This window comes from Bos indicus x Bos taurus, chromosome 28 (assembly GCF_003369695.1).
Source record: "Bos indicus x Bos taurus breed Angus x Brahman F1 hybrid chromosome 28, Bos_hybrid_MaternalHap_v2.0, whole genome shotgun sequence".
In the NCBI taxonomy this organism is placed as follows: Eukaryota; Metazoa; Chordata; class Mammalia; order Artiodactyla; family Bovidae; genus Bos; species Bos indicus x Bos taurus.
The window spans coordinates 3,284,279-3,307,723 of NC_040103.1; the positions used below are offsets into that span (position 1 = coordinate 3,284,279).

The following is a 23,445-nucleotide window of genomic DNA, read 5'->3' on the forward strand; positions in this document are numbered from 1 at the left end:
GGGAGCTGGGAGGGGGATTCGGGATGAGGGACACATGTACACCCATGGCTGATTCATGTCAATGTATGGCAAAAACCACCACAATACTGTAAAGTAATTAGCCTCCAATTAAATTTAATTAATTAATTTTTTAAAAACACACATTTTCCTTCCATTACTTTCAAGACCTCAAAAGTCCTGGCTCAAGAGTCCCTTCTGACCTTGTGTCCAGAAACAGTGGCTATGCAGGTCCTCATGCCATGCCCACATCCCTCTCAGGGCCTTTGTGCTTGCTACTGGGCTCCTGAGGGGACCTTCCCTCCAACCTCTCCTTAGCGCTCCAGACATTACATGTGGGGCCCCAATCTACACTCTCCCCACCCCACGCCCATCACTGACCATATTCCCCTGGTTGACTTCCTTCACTGCACTTATCAGAATCTGACATGAATTCATTATCTATACTTTCATCTGGGCTTGTGTTTGTGTCTTAAGTGTCTCATCCCACTGCGAAGAGTGTAATTCAGGAGAACAGGACCTGGCTCAGTAATCTCTCTCTGGAGCCTAGAACACTGTGTGGCATGTAGAATGCGTTCAGTAAACATATGTGAATGAATGAACATTATCACTCAAAGACCTTTGCCTTTCAGTATTCTTGAAATTTTAACCCAGTGAAAACGTAAGGGAGAATGTTAAATCCTTTCATATTTTCTGTAGCATTTCTAAAGCAAAATATTAGGCCCTAAAAACGTATAAAATAACTGGGACTAAACCAAGAGGGTTGACTGAAATAGGTCAGTCCATAAACTGCATGAGGATGCTCTCCAGATCCAGATGTAAGCCCTGTGCTGGGATCTGTATGGATGGAGATGGGGGCGGGAGTGCCCTCAGGGAAGGAAGCAAAGGTGGGGGTGGGAAGAGGGCCCTCGTGAGCTTATACCCACAGGCTGGTCTGTCTCAAAGGACAACTGTCCTCAAGAGAACTGCTGGTTAGAAAATCTCCCAAGAGCAGAGAATCTTTCCAGCTGGAAGCCAGCAGAGAGGCTAATTATCAGAAACTCCTCTCCCCACAGAAAGTGCATTCTTCCCACTTCCCCTACTAAGATCTGTTTATATTGATTCCTCTCCCAGGCTTTGAAGAAAAACAGCGATTGTGCATACAGTGAGTGCACACTTCTGTTGTTGATATGCCATTTAAATATATGAAATAACGTTTCTTGTTTCGAGTTAGGTTTGACTTGGGGGAGTGGGCGCGGAGGGCGGGGTTGGAGAGGTAGCACAGAGCCAACAAATAAAGTCAGCAAATGCAACCGCACAAAGTTGGAGAAAGAAATTCCCCACTCTGAGGAAATTACTTCATACTATAGTAAGGGGCTGCATTTATTTTGCTTTTCACTCTTTATGCCATACCCAGCTGCCCTCCAATGACCAGGCTGGGAGGGGTTACTAGGCTCTCTAGCATAAGAATAGAGGGCGGTGAGGAGCAAGAAACTACTAGTTCAGTGATTTTTTATAAAAGGAGAAATAGGATTACTCTTTTCAGTTTATTTCAATTCCACATTAATAGACTGATAGACTTTATTTCCCCTGGAGAAGGAAACCCGCTCCAGTGTTCTTGCCTGGAGAATCCCATGGACAGAGGAGCCTGGTGGGCTACTGTCCATGGGGTTGCAAAGAGTCAGACATGACTGAGCAACTAAACAACAGACTTTATTTCTGAGCTTTAAGGGGAGAAAATGCAGTCAACTTGGGAATAGTTTTAATCAAAAAGCAAGTGTTAGGAGTGATAAGTATTGGCCTTTATCCATATTTATTTTAATTTGTAGTTGCAAATTGATATATCTCCTAGAACACAGCTCACTAAAACTTTTAGGCCACAACAGTCTCCAGGTTCTATCCCTGTAATAACACACACAGCTCTCAAAAAGGGAAAGGGAGGAAAAGTTTTTAGTTATCCAATTCTTCTCACACAAGAAAAAGATTAACTGAGCAATGGTTAGCTGCTATGTCATGAATGGACATACAGACAGATAGACAGATGGGTGGATGGATGAATGGATGGATGGAGATAATAAGTGATAGATACAGATTGATATAGTCAGGATATATACAGAGATGGATGATAGATGATGGATGGATGGATAGATCAGTCAATCTTAAGAAGAAAGCCTCACAAATCCCAGTACATCCCAGGGAATCTTCGTTCACATGGGAAGTATTAAGAAGATCTCACAATATTTTATGTGGTTCATTTTCCTAAAACTGAAGGGAGACCACAGCTGTGATGGGTAAAGGATAGCAAGGGAAAAAAAAAAAAAAAGCAGATGCATATGGACATTTTGGGATTTACTCTCTCTTTTTGATCTCAACCAGGGCTCATTTCCAGTATCTCTCTGCACTCCTCACTACAGCACCCTTGTTCAATGGTACACACACACAGAGGAGACAGGGGTGCAATCAGAAGCAGGGCACAGGCATAAGCATCCCACATGGATGAGACCCACTCCTCTATGGCACAAACTCCGTGCTCCACACAGGGAGCCGAGCTTCTCCACTTTCCTCATGAGAGAATCCTCTGTGGGAATTCTCACACATCTGGGTTTAGATGCCCACTCATTACAGCCCCCAGGGTCACACATGTACCACATACCTGAGGAAGATGAGCAATATTCTGGCTTGAAAGCAAAAACCCAGCTATGCTGTCATTTGTTATGCATTATGAAACAGCCGGGAATGATTGTTCTGCAGAATTAACCCTCTTGGTGAGTGGGAGCCGGGGAGAAAGCAGACAGGACTGCTTCGTGTCAACAGTCAGTACACAGATGAGCTGTGAACACATGGGAATAGCGCTGTAAGGCCCTCAGAAACCTGCCGCCTCTGGGAACAAAGCTTCCAGCCTCCGAGCTGCTTCTGAAGGTACATCCATGACCAGTAAAGTCGGAAACACTGACTCAGAGCCACTCAAAACCCATCACTGGTTAAAGAAGGCTAGAAAACTGCTGAGAGTGGCCATGTGTTAAGAAAAGAAAGTTTGGCAAATATACTTAAGAATCTCGTCAGAAAGGAAACACAAGTGTTAAGCTGTCGTGGGGAAGGGGCAGGGGCAGGGAGGCCTGCATCGCATGAACGTGGGGCGAAGGGCAGACACACATCAGAGCCGCTGTTGCCACTGCAGCTGCCTCTCAGCCAGCGAGTCCTGTGAACTCTCCTGTGAACTCTCCTACTTACATCAAACGGAGCTGAGCTGGACTGGGCGTTCTGCCCACATGGTTCCCGGAAGCAGTCGCTGAAAGGAAGGAGGAGCCCCATGGCGATGATCCGCGAGCAGAACTTCTCTGCTTCTTCTGGAGGCCCGTTCTCCTGCTGGCTGAACAGCTTCTCCAGCAGAGTTCTCCCTGCAGGTGAGACACGGTCGTTAGGCAGGAGCACTGGCAGGTCCCCAGCTCAGACTCCCTGAGGAGAGGCGGAAACACAGCTGGGGCGGCGCCATTGCCCAGGCTACGCCGTGCGCAGAGAGGACTCTGTGGGCGGCCCAGGTACCACACGGGGAAGGTCGCCTCAGGGTCTCCCATCCCCCAACACCTCCTGCCCCCAAAGACAAAGAGGCCATGCGATGGGCCGTCCATCTTCTGCTCTGTGAAGAAGCCGCATAGCAGCTTGGAAATCCTCCTGCCGTCGCCAAAGGCTCTCTGAGGAGGCAGCCAGGAGCCCCCATTCGGGCTAAGAAATGTCAGTGGCTGATATTCACAGTCTTGTATGGCGACGGTGGGCGGGGGGCAGAGCAGGGGGTGAGAGGGAGACAGGCACCAGCCCCTGGAAGCGGAGAGGGCTACCCAGCAGAAAACGTCACCCTGAAGTGACAGAAACGCAACATTTCCTCACGTGCACCCCAGAAACACCACATGTCAGACCTTTGTTAGTTTCCTAGAAGAGACTAGAGAAGAGAAGCACACAGAGAGGAGACACCAGCAGTGTCTGGGCCCACTGGTCCCAGAGCTCTGGGTCTTGGTCATGGAGAGAGCAGGACTCTGGGGAGGGGGATCCAGGAGTCCGCCTGTCACTGGTCACCCAGAGCCAAGACCCACAGGCCCACTCCCTCATCTGTCCTGACACAATTCACTCTCTAACTTATTACCCTTCGGAAATGATCCCGCTGGCTTCATGCTGACTATGGTGGAAGGAACAGGAAGTCTCCTTCCCCGCCACCAACTGTTGGCTCAGTTCCTGCCCTGCTCCTGCCCCTCCTCTATGAGCAGGTTCAACCTTCAAATTTAGGTTAAAGCCACTTATCCAGAAAAGCTTCCAGAGACCCCCATCTGCCCTCTTTTGGCAGCCTTCAAAGCTCCTCTGTCATTAATTATTTTAGTTAATTATTTGTGCAATTATTTGTTTAATGTCTGCCTTCCTTGCTGCTGCTGCTAAGTCACTTCAGTCGTGTCCAACTCTGTGTGACCCCATAGATGGCAGCCCACCAGGATCCCCCACCCCTGGGATTCTCCAGGCAAGAACACTGGAGTGGGTTGCCATTTCCTTCTCCAATGCATGAAAGTGAAAAGTCAAAGTGAAGTTGCTCAGTCGTGTCTGACTCTTCGTGACCCCATGGACTGCAGCCTACCAGGCTCCTCCTTCCACAGGATTTTCCAGGCAAAAGTACTGGAGTGGGGTGCCATCGCCTTCTCTGCTGCCTCCCTTACTAAAACATAAACTCTCTGACAGCAGGCAGACATCCTGCAAACCTGGCCACTTGCACATAAGAAGCATCAGTGAATACTTTTAGGATTTCTGAATGAATACAATGCAACGATTCTTTGGCAAAGAATTGTTCACGTCATGGTCAGATCTGGAAATGAATTATCAGTCTAGACCATGGTTAGAAAACTCTCTGTAAATAACCAAAGAGTAAATATTTTAGGCATTAAGGGTTATGGAAACCCTCTGCTTATGTTCTTCCTTGTTTGTGTTTTATTTTGAAAAACTTTTAAAATGTAAAAAGCATTTTCAGCTTGGGTCTGTGAAAGCCAGGCCCAACTCTACATATCAGTCACATCTAAATTTCAAACATATACACACTCAGCTCTGCAGGACAGTAGCCACACAATTTTTGTGTCTCTTCTTGTTGCTGTTTGTAAAACAAAAACTAAAGAGTCAAGATCTACTTCTGATACACAGAATAACAGAACAGGGCAGAAGAGGCTCTGTTTTCTCCATTCTTGTAGGTCAGTAGAGAACATCTGGTCTCCCAGGACATTTTCTGAGGGGAAATAAAAAGCTTTTTCCCTATAGAACTTAAATTTGTCTGCACCTCACTGGATCCACACTTAGGAAACCATATTCCTCAGTTCTCAAGTCATTGATTATTATTACAATAAACCCATTTTATAAATACATCTTACAGTAGGCCTGCAAATGGTCAGAAGACTAATTAATTCTCTTTCCTATAACTCAATCTTGTATATGAAAGAAAACAAGGGAGACCAGGTCTTGTGTTTGTGTGTATATGTCCAAGAGTGAAAAAAATGTGTGTGTGTGCATTGAGTCAAAAAATTATCAAAAGTGGGGAGAGGGCTTCCCTAGTGGTCCAATGGTTAAGAATCCATCTGGCAATGTAGGAGACACAGGTTCAATCCCTGATCCAGGAGGATTCCACATGCTGCAAAGCAACTAAGCCCGGGCACCGCAACTACCGAGTCCACCAGCTGAAACTACATAAGCTCACGCATCCTAAAACCTGTCTCCACTGTAAGAGACGCCACCAGTGAGAAGACTCAACAAAGAGTAGGCCCCTGCTCATGCAACTAGAGAAAGCCTCTATGCAGCCATGAAGACCCAGCACAGCCAAAACAACATATATTTTTTAAAGTGGTTGGGGAGCAGTCTGGGAAAGAGGGAAGCACAGTGCCAGAGCTTCGTGCCCTGAGGACCAAACACCCTTCAACCTGAGCATCTCAGCTGCAGCTTCCAGCCCTGAGCGTGTGGTGAAGGCCATCGTGCCACAGCACCGTGGGATCCCATCTCCAGCTCTCCAGCTTTTTCTGTGACAAACTCACCCTGTGTTCACAACAGCCCAGGTGCCCTGGAGGCTTCCTCTCACAAGCCTCTTAGATGGAGACATTTATATCAAATCCCACACATCTCAGGGACAGGGAGTGGGGGAGATGGGGTTCTTGATCCCACAAGCAATTCTGAAATGACCTGACTCCTTCAAAACCCTCTGTTCTCTTGAAACTCTCCTTGTTCTTCCTTTTGCATCCACTCCCTCTGGTCCTTCTCTCCCCGACTAAGTCCTCCACCTCATCCCTCACCACCCTGGTCTCCACCTCAATTCCTATCACTGTCACCTGCACTTAGGAAGATAACTCACCCGTGACCTTGAGCCCTGCCTCCCGTGCCTCCTGTACCCCCACAGAAACCATCTTGTCCACCACTGGGAGCTTGACTGCTTGCACCAGGAAGTCAGGATGGGTCTGAGCTCACTCAGCCCTCAGGGCTCTCTGTCACCCTTGGGTTGAAGCCATGACTGAAAAAGATCCCACCTCCTGTGTCCTCTGTCTCCCCCACTCCACCCCCAGCTCACCTACCACTTCCCCCTCCAGCACCTAAGAGCCCTCCCTGGGGTTGGCAGAACACCAAAGCGCTCTGCCCAGGATATCTGTAAGACCCACCCTCTCTCACTTTATCTATGTTTCTGCTCAGCTGTCACCTCCACCCAGAGACCTTCCCGACCGCCCTTCCGAAAACAGCTCACCCAAGGTGGATGAGAGAAGGATTGGGATGTTAGGATGAGCAGTTGCAAACTATTATATAGCAAATGGATAAACAACAAAGTCCTACTATAGAGCACAGGGAACTGTGTTCAACATTCTGTGATAAATCACAACGGAACAGAATACTGAAAAAATGTGTGTGTGTGTGTGTGTGTGTATATAAATAACTGAATTACAATTACTTGGATGTACATCAGAAACTGGGCTTCCCAGGTGGTAAAGAACCCACCTGCCAATGCAGAAGATACAAGAGACACCGGTTGGATTCCTGGGTCAGGAAAATCCCCTGGAGGAGGGCATGGCAACCCAGTCCAATATTCTTGCCTGGAGAATCCCTTGGACAGAGGAGCCTGGTGGGCTACGTTCATAGGGTTGCAAAGAGTTGGACACAACTGAAGCAACTTAGCATGCGTGCACACACATCAGAAATGAACACAATGTTATAAATCAACTATAATAAGATTTTTAAAAATAATAAAACGGCACCTACCACCCTTTCCCAAGACCCCCTCCATCCTTCAGAGAGCACTTGGGCCCTAAACTCACGTGAGTCTCAGACCATTCCTCCTCGTGGAATGTCAGCTCCATTTCAACAGATGCCCGAGTCTATTCAACACGTTTCCCCAAAACTTCAAGGAAGGCCTGGCACGGAATCACCAGTTCATGTTTGATCACAAGTGAATCAATACATGGATATCTAATCCCCAACCATGACCTTCTGGCTCTGGTTCTGCAATCTCCTGTAAACCACTATCCCCTACATGGGCCCTGAGTCAGTCATGGTCACATGTGAGGTCACTACCCTGCTCATCAGGTCAGTCTAGACTCCACCACCACAGCCAAGCCTTCACATCCCAGCACCCCAGTGCCTCTCTCCCTGTCACATCAGCCTGGCTGTCCCCCTGTCCCCTGCCTATACCTCAGCACCTCAACACCATGTAAGACACAAGTGCTACCTGTTCTCACTTTACCATCTTAACTATAAACCTCAGTAAGGCTCAACCCTGCTCTGCATTCTCAACTTAGCTTCCAGTTGCCTCCCTCAAACCACTCTTTCCAGTGAGATGATGAACTTCTCAAAGTTTTTACAAAGTCTTATTCACTGAGAACATGGAAGAATCTGGGACTGTGTATACTTGGAATACCCACCCCTGCACCTCCAATGGCACCCCACTCCAGAACTCTTGCCTGGAGGATCCCAGGACGGAGGAGCCTGGAGGGCTGAAGTCCATGGGGTCGCTGAGGGCTGGACATGACTGAGCGACTTCACTTTCACTTTTCACTTTCATGCATTGGAGAAGGAAATGGCAAGCCACTCCAGTGTTCTTGCCTGGAGAATCCCAGGGACGGCGGAGCCTGGTGGGCTGCCGTCTATGGGGTCTCCCAGAGTCGGACATGACTGAAGCGACTTAGCAGCAGCAGCAGCACCTCCTTCTGCCTCCTCTTCATGGTGGACACCCTGCTCCAGACAAAAGCAAGTTCTTCCCTTTGTGTCCTGAATCGAATTCTTTGCTGCATGCATGAAACTTCACTCTTTAACTGTTCCTTCTCTCTGAATCATGAACATGCCCTTCTTGACCAGACATTTCCAGAATCTCAAATACATTAATTTTTTAAAAAGTCTCCCTGACCCCACGTCATTCCCTACTACCAGCTACTGTCCTATTTCTTGGCTTCCTTTCACATCAAAAATGCTAGCTATATCATGAGAAAGTCTACAAACAACAAAGTATTGAAGAAGATGTGGAGGAAAGGGAACCTTCGTACACTGTTAGTGGGAATGTAAGTTGGTGTAGCCACAATGAAAAACAGTATGGAGGTTTCTCAAAAACTAAAAACAGAACTACCATATGACTCAGCAATTCCACAGCTAGGCATATATCCCGGAAAAATGATTCAAAATGATACGTGCATTCCTACGTTCACAGCAGCACTATTTATAATAGCCAAGACATAGAAGCAACCTAAAGGTCCGTTGATGGATAAAGAAGATGTGGCACGGATATACAATGGAATGTTACTCAGCCATAGAAAGAATGCGATAATGCCATTTGCAGCAACATGGATGGACCTAGAGTGTATTATGTTTTGTGAAATAAGTCAGAAAGAAGGACAAATACTATATGATATCACTTATATGTGGAATCTAAAACATAATACAAGTGAATGTGTAAAAACCAGAAACAGACTCACAGACACAGAAAACAAACTTATAGTTATGAAGGAGTGGGGAAAGTGGGGAAATTTGGGGCATGAGATTAATGAACACAAACTATCATACATAAAATAGATAAGCAATAAGGCTTTACTGTATAGCACAGGGAATTGTCCCCAATATCTTGTAATAATCTACAATCTGCAAAAGTACAGATTTACTGTATGGTATACCTGAAACTAACATAATATTGTAAATCAACTATACTTCAATTAGAAAAAAACCTGCCAGAAACTTGCCTGGTGGTCCAGTGGGTAAGACTCTACACTCTTAATGCAGGGATGAAGGGTTCAATCCTTGGTCAGACATGCTGCAACTAAGACCCAGTGCAGCTAAATAAATAGATAAATACTAGAGGGAAAAAAAGGAAAGCCTGCGAGCTAGAATTACCGACACCTGCTACCTCTGGCCCCTCTTCCTGGTTCGGTCCACTCTGCACTGACAAGCCTAATCTGGCCGCCATCCTGAGTGCAATAGACACCGGTAACCAGCATGACACCAAAGACATTCTCACTCCATGTCCATGCCCTCAGAACGTTCTCACTGTTGACTCACTCTGACTCCTTAGAATACCTTCCTCTCATCCTCTGATGCTCCATTGCCTCCACCTTGCCAGCCACGGTCTCCTGAAGCCCTTACTGGCTTCTCTGCTAAGTGTGTTAAGTACACATGCTTCAGGGCTCATCCCATGGCCTCCACTCCACTCTTCCCATTTTTCTCTCCTATAGTCTAACCTGTCTGCACACACTCTGCCCCTTAAAACTGGGAAGGCCTTCTTGATGGCATCAGGAGGACAGCAAAAGGACTCCTCCTTGGAATGCTTCAGGCATCTACATGAAGACCCTAAGAACTGTATCCTAAAACAGGCAGCCTGGGAAAGAATGTGGAATTTTCAAGAACCACCAAACCGGCAGTGAGCTCTATTTCCTCCGGGATCCTTCATTTGGACTCAAGGAAGCCTGAGACCCATAAGAGGGCATCAGCACTGGCTGGGATAACTGGAGGGGGAGATTTGGCCACATGCATCAGTAATCTGTCAAAATTCACCCCTTGACTGCCAAGTTCCAACTCTGGAAAATCTATCACAGATAAATGACCAAAATGAAGCATCACAAGATTACTGTGAAGATTAGATGAGGTAACGCATGTAAACTTCTCAGCACAGTTCCTGGTACAGTAAAAAATGGCTTGTTACTAGTAAAAAAAAAAAAAAATGAAATGTCCAAATACAAAAACATAGATTAAATGATAGTTTTATATAGATGACAGCTTACTATACAGTCATCAGAAGTCATGTTATTATAGAATAATCATTCAAACACATTCAATATATGAAAAGGAAAAAGAAAAGTAAAACTCAGTAGATGTCAATGGAGAATGCAAGTGCATCAAATTGCCACAAATAACAGAAAATCAATGGGAAAAAAAGAAATCATACTACCCTTCCAGTATGAACTATATTTGGGGGCAATAAAACATACCTAGTGATTAAAGAAGGCTGAACACCAAAGAATTGATGCCTTCAAACTGTGGTGCCAGAGAAGACTCTTGAGAGTCTCTTGGACTGCAAGGAGATCAAACCAACCAATCCTAAAGGAAATCGACCCTGAATATTCATTGGAAGGACTGATGCTGAAGTTGAAGCTCAAATACTTTGGCCACCTGGTGTGAAGAGCTGACTCACTGGGAAAAAAAACAACAAAAAAACTGACGCTGGGAAAGACTAAAGGTAAAAGGAGAAGAGGGCAACAGAGGATGAGATGTTTAGATAGTATCACCAACCCAACAGACGTAAATCTGAGCAAATTCTGGGAGATGGTGAAGGACAGGGAAGCCTGGTGCACTGTAGTCCATGGGGTCACAAAGATTTGGACATGACTTAGAGACCTAAACAATGAGAGATTAAAGAAAAGTCTTCAGTAGAGGAAAATTCCAGCCCCAAAAATGCAAAGAAATGACAACATTTGAAAATCACCATCCTTAAGTGTTTACTTAGTGAATAGATGGGAAACCCATTAAAAAAAGGTCAATTGAAAAATCTGCAAATAAAGATCAAGCTGTCATCCCCAAACCCGCATGTCATTCAGAGTCAACACAACAGAGGCTGGCAAGCATGGTAAGTTTAGTCGATGGGTAGGGGGGATGCTTGTGATGCTTCATTTAGGATATTTATGATATCTTTTTGATAGATTTTCCAGAGTTGAAACTTTGGGGTCAAGGGGTGAATTTTGACAGATTACTGATGCATGTGGCCAAATCACCCCCTCCAGCTATCCCAGGCAGTGCTGGTGCCTTCTTATGGGTCTTGGGCTTCCTTGAGTCCAAAGGAGGGATCCCAGAGGAAAGCTGTCTAATCCACAGCTTACCCACCAAGCACCCATGCTGTCCCTCTGGGGAAAAAGACCTGAACACTTAGCAAAAGTCATATCATGTCAGCCTGGACCTGTTCTCCTCTAGGGTGGCAGAGAGCTCTGTGAATGCCTACTTAACAGACTAGTGTTGTCTTTGAGGGTTAGTTACCCTAACCCTAAACAATTTCTATTTATGTTCAATATAATAATGCCATTGCAGCGTATTAAAAATTACATTTTTGAGATGCATACTTAAGTACCTGAGATTCAAATGGCATGACGCCAGGAATTTATCTCATGTCAGTCCATAAAGCAAGGATGGTGAGGGTGGTGATGAAGCTGTTTCAGCATTAAAAATGCTGATAACCATAGAGCTGGGTGATGGCCTGTGGGCCTTCATCACACTTCTGCTTTATGTATGATCACATTTTCACAAAATATCTTCAATTATGCTACTAAAAAAAAAGGTTTAATGACATGGAAAAATATGTCACAAGTATTACGTGAAATAATCAAAATTACACAGCTGAACAAAATATGTTCCTGATTCTGCAAAAATAGCAGACATAACTTTCCTTATTAAAGACTCCAATTGCTATGGTGGGAACATGACAAGTTTCCAGGACCTGCACACTAGCTGGGCTGCACTGAACTCCCATTCCCACCAAGGGATAAACTTTGACCAGAGCAGGGGGGATGGGCAGAGACACAATTTTCTCTTTTGCTTCTTGCATTGATGGCTGGGGATTTAATCAGGACGCACTGGCCCCATCAGACACTGCAGGCCTTGCACCTAAACTGGGTAGAACAGGCTGACCCAAAGCTGCTTCTTCACTGTACAGACCAGCTACTGTGACCAGGAAACACAGGACCCAGGTTCCCTCCACATCCCCTTCCCTACCCAACCTACCCCATGTGACACATAGTTGGGGTGCCCCCTAAGTCCTGGTCCCCTCACCCTGCTCCTTGACCAGAGCGTCTGTTTCTAGACTGGACATGTTGACCACAACAATAAATGTAAATAATTGGCCCTCGAATATGAATAACCATAACTTTTCTAAGTGCTCAGCTATTTGACGCTTCATTTTATTTCGTATTTTCATTTTTTATTTAATCAACACTGTTTACTGAGCTTTTACTATAGATAAAGCAGCTCTAAATTAGTTTACCAAAAACCTACTTGCTGAATGAAACAGCATTCACCCGATGACAGTCAGGGAACTTACTAGTCATTCAGTTCAGTTCAGTTCAGTTCAGTCACTCAGTTGTGTCTGACTCTTTGCGACCCCATGAATTGCAGCATGCCAGGCCTCCCTGTCCATCACCAACTCCCGGAATTCACTCAAACTCACATCCATTGAGTCAGTAATGCCATCCAGCCATCTCATCCTCTGTCGTCCCCGTCTCCTCCTGCCCACAATCCTTTCCAGCATTAGGGTCTTTTCCAATGAGTCAACTCTTCCCATGAGGTGGCCAAAGTATTGGAGTTTCACCTTCAACATCAGTCCTTCCAATGAACACCCAGGACTGATCTCCTTTAGGATGGACTGGTTGGATCTCCTTGCAGTCCAAGGGACTCTCAAGAGTCTTCTCCAACACCACAGTTCAAAAGTATCAATTCTTCGGCGCTCAGTTTTCTTCACAGTCCAACTCTCACATCCATACATTAGTGTTCTCCAATCATTTCTGCACTAACCCCCTCTCCCCTCTCCTCATTTGCACTTATACACTTACTGACTTCAGCATGTGGTGCCTCTTTGCAGTCACCCACTACAGTATCTGTGGTGGCGGAGGGGCGGTGGGGTGGGGGTTGAGGCGCAGTGGCTCCAGGACCCTCTTGGGACCAAAATCTATAGATGCTCAACTCTCTTTACATTGCCTAGTATTTGATTATAACCCACACATATTCTCCCTTTAATTCATCTCTAGATTGCTTACAATACCTAACATGATGTAAATGCTATGTAAACAGTTGTAAATACAATCTAAATGCTATGTAAACAGTTGTTGGTGCCCAGCAAATTCAAGTTTTGCTTCACAGAACCTTCTGGAATTTAAAAATATATAATTTTCCATGTGCAGTTGCTAAATTGGTGGATGCAAAGAATACATGGATACAAAGGGCTGACTGTATCTATAAATATTCATAGTCCTCTTGCTTTGCTAAGCAAATATCACAGGGCTAGATAAACAGGAAACAACAGCCAGAGGACAGTCATAAAGGACTATTTACCATCACAACAAATCTTCTGGGGCAATGAGGTAAGATCACGGATCTCTGCACTGGAGTTCTGTTGGGTAGGTAAGCAGTGACACCATAAAACGTAGAAAACATTTGTCTGGATAGAACTATACGATGTAAAGGGCATGTCCACACCTACTGTCAGCTTTGTAAAGCACAGCAAGGATTTATCACCATGATTTCAAAGACACCAACTGAGGAATTCAGGTTCCAGAATGTGCCTGATGTCCCAAGACCAGAAAGCAACAGAGCCAAAACTGGACACACACTCCACTCTCCTAATTCTTATTCCAGGCGTCTTCCACTTCTGTGTGGGCCAGCAACTCTGTGAAAGGCTTCTGACCAACATTCTGTACTAAGATATAAAAGACAGAGACCACGAGTTCTGTGCCCTGTGGGGGCTCACAAGCTGTCACAATGAACAAGTCTCCAGAAGGAGCACTCTAAATGCACTCTGTATAGGACATGCTCTCTTAATTAAACATTCTGAGTGGAAAACGGGGTGGTGGAGGAATGCAGCAAAGACCAGATACAATGAAGCACTTAGGAGTCTGTGTGCGTGCATGTGTGCTCAGTCACTTCAGTCACGTCCGACTCTTTGTGACCCTATGGACTGTATCCTGCCAGGCTCCTCTGTACATGTGATTCTCCAGGCAAGAATACTGGAGTGGGATTTAGGAGCCTATCATTTATCAAAGAATGTCCTAGGTCCAGCAAGGATATTGTCAGGAGGAAAACATGCTCCCTGTCCTTCACTGCCAGCATTTTAACAGGACAACACAGGCAGGACACTCTTGAAGAAGAAACACAGAGGAACAGTGACAGCACACAGCAGGGAAGCCTCCGGCTCCTTCTTCATCTACTGGACACAGTATAGTGTCCAGACAGGAAGAGAAACTTTCAATACAGAAACTTATCCTTGGAGACAACAGGAGACCTTTTCCCCATTAGCCTGAATGATGCATGGAATTTTTCTGGTTTTACTGTACTTTTTGTCATTATTAGGATTAAATTACTCAATGACAATCTACCCCTTAATTTTCAGTATTTTAGAACTAGAAGATATCTCAGAGATGATTTGACTCCTCCAATTTGGCCTGTAAAGAAGTCAAGGCCTAGATATTTGAGTGACATCCTAGATTATACTTGGGGGAAGGCTAGGTGGGAGCTTTGTGTTATGTCCTATAACATCATTAATCTATCAGTTCAGTTCAGTTCAGTCGCTCAGTCGTGTCCGACTCTTTGCAACCCCATGAATTGCAGCACGCCAGGCCTCCCTGTCCATCACCAACTCCCGGAGTTCACTCAAACTCAACGTCCATCGAGTCGGTGATGCCATCCAGCCATCTCATCCTCTGTCATCCCCTTCTCCTCCTACCCCCAATCCCTCCCAGCATCAACATGGGAATGAGTCAAGTCTTCCCATGAGGTGGCCAAAGTATTGGAGTTTCAGCTTTAGCATCAGTCCTTCCAATGAACATCCAGGACTGATCTCCTTTAGAATGGACTGGTGGGATCTCCTTGCAGTCCAAGGGACTCTCAAGAGTCTTCTCCAACACCACAGTTAAAAAGCATCAATTCTTCGGTGCTCAGCTTTCTTCACAGTCCAACTCTCACATCCATACATGACCACTGAAAAAACCATAGCCTTGACTAGACGGACCTTTGTTGGCAAAGTAATGTCTCTGCTTTTTAATATGCTATCTAGGTTGGTTATAACTTTCCTTCCAAGGAGCTTTTTTTTTTTTTTTTTTTCAAGGAGCGTTTTTTAATTTCATGGCTGCAATCACCATCTGCAGTGATTCTGGAGCCCAAAAAAACAAAGTCTGACACTGTTTCCACTGTTTCCCCATCTATTTCCCATGAAATGATGGGACCAGATGCCATGATCTTAGTTTTCTGAATGTTGAGCTTTAAGCCAACTTTTTCACTCTCCTCTTTCACTTTCATCTAGAGGCTTTTTAGTTCCTCTTCACTTTCTGCCATAAGAGTGGTATCATCTGCATATCTGAGGTTATTGATATTTCTCCCAGCAATCTTGATTCCAGCTTGTGCTTCTTCCAGCCCAGTGTTTCTCATTAATCTATAACAGTGTAGAAACACACAATGGATATTTTTTCCTTATGTGTATTTTTTAATGCTTGAAGGATGAACAATATAATAGCTGTATTTTGAAAGGCATAAAACATAAGTTTTTGTTTCTATAGGCCACATACCTGATGCAAACTGAATTTAAACAAGAATCTCATTGTGTTAATTTTTTTCTGATTTTATAGCTCAGACATATCTAATAAATTTCTCATGAAATCCAAAATTAACTTTCAATTGAAACAGTAAGAGGAAATGAGAGGCTTCCCTGGTGGCTCGGTGGTAAAGAATCCTCCTGCCAATGTAGGAGACATGAGTTTGATCCCTGGTCCGGGAAGACCCACATGCTGTGGAGCAACTAAGCCCATGCACCACAACTATTTAGCCTGTGCTCTAGAGCCAGGAACCGCAACTACTAAGCCCACGTGCCCTAGAGCCCGCGCTCTGCAACAGAAGCAGCCACCACAGTGAGAAGCCTATGCATGGCAGCAAAGAGTAGCCCCTGCTCTCCACTAGAGAAAAACCCCTGCAGCAATGAAGGCCCAGTTCAGCCATAAATAAATAGTTTTTTTTAAAAAAAAAAAAGAGGAAATGAGGTCGTCGCCCAGCAAATATGATGTAGTGAAGAAAGAGAGATCACATATTGTGAATCATCATATACAGATGAACTTTGCTGGAGTAAGAAAAAAGAGATAAGGCCAAGTACCGTCGTATGGATATTAACATGTCTGGTGTCAGATTCACAATGCTCCAAGTTTTACAGGGAGAGAAAGCCTCTAATAAGCTCTTTAGAGCATAAACATCTAGAACTTTCTTGAGAAAAGAAAGCCAACGTGTGGTCAAATGTCTGGACAGATCACAGGAAGCTCAAGGACCCAACTAGGCCCTACTTGCAGAGACAACACAGCTCACAAAGGGCTCGGTACAAGCTGGGGAGCTCTTTGCTCCCCAGAACTCAGAGCCCACTGAGCCCACAGCCAGTGCTGGTCCAGACATTCTCACAGGAAGATGCCCACTGGCATGCTCTAAACACCAGGTAAGGAAGGGAAATGGAAATATTTTAAATTTTATAAAACCCTACAGACTGAGTATAGATTTGCTGGTTGTCTATGTGAGCCCTAATGGTAAATGCCTGTAATGTGTCTTCATAACTATTTTGAAGAAGTGGACTGCTCTGCGTGGTGACCTGGGACTCATGTATGATGCATCTTTGTTACGGGACACCAAAAATACGGAGAAGAGCAGTAAAAAAAAAATTGTGCTCAACATCAACTACAGTAAACCATCACTCAGACACAGCATTGAAGTGACTGGGTGTAGAGAGCTCTGACTATAGTCACTGCAGTCTACTAAAATTTATAGAAATCTATAGTTTTGGCTTTTTTCAAGGAAGAAGAAACTGTGCAACTTCAATTGATCAAGCTGAAATATGACAAGAACAAGCTAAGAAATCTAACCTAAAGAATCTAATAAAATCCACCAAGGATTATCATAGAACATATGTGATAATGACAACCAACTCCTTTTCAGGACCTATGTTAGACTGTGGATTTCTCTGATAATTTCTTCAAAGATTGTGAAACAAATGAAAGTTCAAAGGAAAAAAAAAGTCAGAAATGTCAAAAGGAAAAATGGTTTAAAAAACTTAATTTCAATCTGTGAAGATAAATCCATAAGTGACTATAATAAATGGAAGCTTTCAAATAGCTCTAGCTAAAGAAGTTTTACATATTTAAAGCAGTCCCAAATAAAAGAAATGAGACACACAGATCACTGCTGCTGCTCTGAAATTTTGAAGTCAAATATCACTGACTCTTCTAGCAGGAGGGCAAGTCAGTGGTCAAGTTCAGCCTTTCCAGGGTCACGGTCGCATGAGTAGATCTCCAACCAGTCTCTGAACAGTGAACGCACTCCTCCCAAGACAAGTGGTGGCCAGGCTGGACCCTCTGTGAGGGATGTCTCTCTGATGCTGAGTGAGCCACACAAAGTATTAGCAAATCCAGCTCCTCCATCCTGAACACATTCGATCTTCTGCCTCGATACCTACTGTCCCTGTCAATGGAGAGCCACAGAATACTTCTGAGAAGAGCATTAAGAGTTCTGTTGGAAAGGAGGCAGTGAGGTTTGCTTTAATTTTGGAGGTTTTTTTTTTTTTTTTAAACTTTACATAATTGTATTAGTTTTGCCAAATATCCCTACCTTTGGAGGTATGTTTTAATGGGAGACAGTGACTGGTGAGTCTGAGGAGAAGATGTGAGGAACTTGCTAACTTGCACACCTCCTAGACTTCTGGCTTCAGAAACTGGGTAAAGGGCTCTGCACATGCTATTACCACCCACCAGGCAGGCAATGAACAAGGGAGCAGAGTGGATTTAGAGAAGAGAGAACTTCAGCTTGGATCTCCTCCCACAGTCATATAGAGATTTTTTTAAGACAGGAGGAAATTTGCATCTGGAATTCATAGAGACATCTGAGCCAGAAATTGGAATATGGAGTCACCCATATGTAGGGAAAGGACTGCCCAGGATGGGTGTTAGAGTGGACTAAGCTTGAGGCCAGGGGAAGCAACATTTAGTAAGAAGGGTTCAGTGGAAGAAGAGAACCAGGAGAAAGGAGCAAAAGCCAGCCCAAAATGTAGGAGGCAAACCAGGGAGAAGCATTCAGCAGAAACCAAAGAAGGCAGGGTTCTCTGTTTGGATAAAATACACAGTTGTTTAAATGACGCTTTTGAAGTATTTTTGAATAATTAGAGATGGCATTAATGTTGGCTGTAAAACACAACATACTAAATTAAAATATTAATGTTTCGGAGTTTGGGATTATAGCTCCCCACAAAAAGCATAGATTCATGAAAACTGATGATATATAAGGTCAAAGAGAAAGTCATAACAATTTCAAAAGAATCTATACAATATATACTATGTTCTATAACTGTTTCAATTATTTTGCTGTAAAAAAAAATTAAAGGGCTACCTTTAAAACCCATATGACTATTGTGTTATTGTGATTTATAAGATATGCATTTGGTCTTTGTCCAATTTCTGATACAGAGCTCATTAAACCCTTGGAACTTCCTAAGTGATTAGGGTAGAAAAAAAGGTGTCTTGATATTCACAGCAAGCTTTTTCAACTACACCTGACTTTATGTTAATGCAGTGACTTTTGGAAGAACCTCAGGATGGGGGCTGGTTGTCAGGAGAACCCACTGTGTCATTAGAGTTGGGACCTTCAGTCCCACCCCTGACCTCCAGGGAGGAAAGGGGAACAGAACTGGAGACTGATTCAATCACCAGTGGCCCACAATTTAATCAGTTGAGCCCAAAAGAACAGGGTTAAGAGAGCTTCTGGGTCAGTGATCACATGGAGATTTGGGGAGAGCGGTACCCAGGTGCTCCCTGCCCTTTCCCCACACCCTGCCCTGTGCATCTCCCATCTAACTGGTCCTGAGTTATATTCTTTTATTATACACTGGTAATCTGCTGAGTGAAATGCTTCTCTGAGTTCTAGGAGCTGCACTAAAGATAAATTAAACCCAAGAAGGGGGCTGGTGGAATCTATAAGCTGCTCAGTCAGGAGCCCAAGTGGACCTGTGACTAGCATCTGAAGAGTGAGCAGCCTTGCAGGACTGAGTCTTTAATCTGCAGGACCCGACACCATCTTTAGGTAAACAGTGTTGTCAGAATTCAGTTGAACTGTAGGACTGCTTCGTGGTGTGGAAGAAAAAAAACCCACACATCTGAGTTAGTGTTAGAATCGTAGCTATAAACCATAGATATTACTGACTAACCTTTAGGTTTAAAAAATATTCACAAGAGAGATCCCATAAAACTTACAACAGAAAGACAGTGAAAATGTTTTTTACCCCAACAATAACTAGAAATAATACAAAAGTAAAATTCCTATAAGCAATGAAATACAGGAAGCACCCAGAAACTAGCTCAGCAAAGAAAACACAAACCAGCTACAAAAAGGTCTAAAACTCCATTAAAAGGACATAAAAGATGAATAAATAAAGAGGTCTTCCACTGTCTTGGAGGATATTATTAAAATGACAATAGTCCTCAAAGTAATCTACAAATTTAATAAATTGAACACTATCAGGACTTTTTCAGAACCTCAACCACTTAATTTAAATTTATATAGGAAACTACAAGCCCATCAGTAGCTAAGTCCTGATAATGTTCAAAATGTGAAAAAGGAGACACTTCTCCTCTGGGTAACAAGACATACTGCAAAGTACATTTATGAGAGCTGTTTGGTACCCAATGAAGATAGAAAAATACAATGAAAGGAAAAGAACAGACCCTCAGACATGGACTTATCCACATACAGGAACGATATAAAGTTGGCATTAAAAACCAATGAGTAAAAACTCTTTAGTAGATGATGTTGAGAACACTGTCTTGCCAGGTGTGTCATACCACACACTCAGGTCTCTGGACAGAGCAGACGTTTAGATGCAGATGATGAAACGATAACACTAGGGAAGGCTGTGAATGAGAGAATGCTGGTGACCTGGGCCTAAGAAACAGTTTCTTAAATGAGAAGAAAATATCACAAACCATATATGAAAAACAGATATGATGATATCAAAATTAAGTACTTCTGTTCAACAAAGGGCACACCAAATTCACCAAATTCAAAAAAGGGATAAAACACTAGGGGAAGAGATGTATGATGTCTAAAATTGATTCTATACTTAAGATTTTAATTGAATCCACTCCAAATAGTTTAAATAGCAAGATTAATAGCAAGTTAAAGTAGGGCATTCTTTGTCCTACAGAGTCTTGGAGGGGCTAAAGACAAAGTAAAGACCACTCACCAAGCCATGACTGAAAACCAGGCACAAAAGCAGTGGCTGCCTCTTCTCTGATCTGAAAAACTTTGCTGTACACCTGAAACTAACACAATATTGTAAATCAACTATACTTCAATTTTAAAATGGTTAAATAAATTGCTTTTTAAGTATATATGGTATATGGGACTCCCAGATGGTGCAATGGTAAAGAATCTCCCTGCCAATGCAAGGCAACATGGGTTCAATCCCTGGACTGGAAAGATCCTCTGGAGAAGGGGGTATCCACTCCAGTATTCTTGCCTGAAAATCCCATGGACAGAGGAGTCTGGCAGGCTACAGGTCATGAGCTCACAAAAGAGTTGGCCATGACTTAGTGACTATTTATATATAATGTTATATTTATATATATGTCAGTTTATCAACTTTAGTCTCAGGGCAATAGGGAGCCACTGTAATGTTTCTAATCTGGGAGTAGCCAGTTCATCTTTGTATTTTAAATAGTTTACTCTCAGACCTCCCTGGTAGTACAGTGGATAGGAATCTCCCTTGCAATGCGGGGACGCTGGTTCAATTCCTGATCTGGGAAGTTTCCACATACCCTAGGCAACTAAAGAACAAGTGTCACAACTACTGAGCCCCTGTGCCACAACTACTGAAGCCCGTGTGCCCTGGAGTCTGTGTTCTGGAACAGGAGAGGCCACCACAATGAGAAGTCTGTGCACTGCAACTGGAGAGTAGCCCCCACCCTCTGCAACTAGAGAAAGCTTGCACACAGCAACAAAGACTCAGCACAACCATAAGTATTTTTTTTTTCATAGTTTACTCTCTTGCCTTGTAGAGAATTACTGGAAAATACCCAGACTGAGGGCAGGGAGAATATTTAGGATCTCAAAGTTGGATGATCTGTTCTAGCAAAAGTAGAGGCAATGGGAACAGAAATTACAAGCCTTATCAAAGAGAAAATTTTAGAGTAGAGAAAATGGAAGGAATGATTGATGTCAAGCTCAAGTATGGGGAGGTGGAAAAACCAAAGAGTACAGTAAGGCTGGATGCCATGCCTTGGTTGTGAAACTGGGAGGCAGGTGTTTAAAGCGTGGGGAAGAGAGTGAGTATAGTTTTAGACTCGGTGACCCTTCAAGACCTGTGACAGCTCAGCAGGATGTGCCTAATGCAGGAGAGAGGGGCCAGAGATGTAGACAGCTGTCCACTGGATCTAGATGGTGATGAAGCCAGAGGCGGTGGGCTCAGCTATTATTCGGAAGCAGATGGTACTGAAAATGATCTGTGAATTTAGAATCAAATGAGGCTCCTTAAAGATACCATCCAAGCCAGAGATTAAACACTTCCAGTATCACTTCTTCACTTACATCACATTTTCAGCCCAGAGACAAATCTCTCTCCACCTCAATCATTGGAGTTTTTATTTAGTCTTATTTGCCCACCAATAACACATCAAATCCAATGGAGTCAATACATTTTTTAATTTTTCCAAAAGTGAAATAAAGACACATCAAATCCTATATCCTGAAGAAACTGCCAGGATACTATCCAAATATTTTATACCCTGAAAGCCATTTAACCAAAACAGCACTGCAAGCAAAATGAGATATAATTGCTGAACATCCTGGATAGCTGCAGAGTGTAACACCTCCCATGGAGAAATCACATCTCTCACCTCTCCCAGGAGGCAAGCACTAGTCTGCAGCTTTGAAAGGTGTTGGGTAGGAGATAATATGTATAATATATACATATTTTACAATAGGAAAAATATGAAAATATGTACAAGTACATATTTCTAAAGTCTATCTCTAATGTAACCTCATTGCTTATATTACTCTTTTCAAAGATAACACTTGTATGTTAATAATGAAAAGACTTATGGCTTACAAAACTTTCCTCAGAGTATTCAAATGCATTTATTTGGAATCCTGAAATAGTTCTTTTCTAGTCCATTTGCTTCTTAATGAGCTTAAACAAGCTGCACTTCTTGAAGACCAATAAAACTTTTTTTAAAAAAAGTAAAATACAGAGAAGCTCTCAAAACCTTTTATCTTTTTAGTCTCTTAAGAAATTTTTCATGCCGATGCAAACTTTTAAATAAAATACCATGGACTCATAAAAGTTATGTGAGTAAGCATATATAATACTAGGGAAGACTGAAAACAAAAACCAATCTACTAAAGTATATTGAAATAAAAGAAAGAATTAGTAGTAGTAGTTTTATTGAGAGGTTTAAACGAAAAGGAAAAAAAAAAACAAAAAACAAAAATAAACTAAAAGGAAAACTGCAAAGCCTATACAGCATTCAAGAATCAGACATATCATAGACAATGTATCTAAAAGGATTTACACAATGTATTTGTGCCAGTATTAGAAAGACTCCATACACTGTAAATCCCTGGGTCATAATATTGTACAACACAGCCTTCTCTCCTGGAGATTTCCATAAAACAGGTCCACCACCCACCACACCCACACTTACTACCTTGGTGTTCAAAACACAAGGTCCTGAGTGCACATCAGATAGCAGCATTCCAACTCAAATCCCCTTTAGTAACATTTAACATTTGATCAAAACCATCAAGGTTTTACCACCAGCCAGTGCCAAAAGCATCTTTACTCCATGGTATAAAGGATCCTCCAGCATAGGGATTTTCTTCCACTCTAAAGTTAGTGAAGTTCTAAATATACAAAGTATCATTATTAGGAAAAAAGTTAACTCTTAAAACCACAACTTATATATGAATTGAAGGATTGGATGAGACTTGGAAGAAGCAGCTTCCCAGGAGAATTACATTCACTTTTGCAACTTGGGAAACCTAAGAGGGAGGAAATTTCACTGGGGACTTCTCTGGTGGTACAGTGGGTAAGAATCTGCCTGCCAAAGGAGGGAACATGGGTTCAATCCCTGGTCTGGGAAGATTTCACATGACATGGAGCAACCATGCCTGTGTGCCACAACTACTGAGCCCCAATTCTAGAGTCTGAGAGCTGCAACTACTGAAGCC

At 43.4% G+C, this 23,445-nt stretch overlaps 1 protein-coding gene across 1 annotated transcript in view; it reads right to left on the reverse strand.

Annotated features, from left to right (window-relative positions):
• The window catches only part of FMN2 (formin 2), a 356,666-nt gene that overhangs the window by 317,081 nt on the left and 16,140 nt on the right, over positions 1-23,445 (reverse strand). Inside the window, exon 2 of the mRNA XM_027530594.1 lies at positions 3,208-3,374. Within this exon, the coding sequence (XP_027386395.1) occupies positions 3,208-3,374 (167 nt within the window). The remainder of the gene's footprint in view (positions 1-3,207; positions 3,375-23,445) is intronic.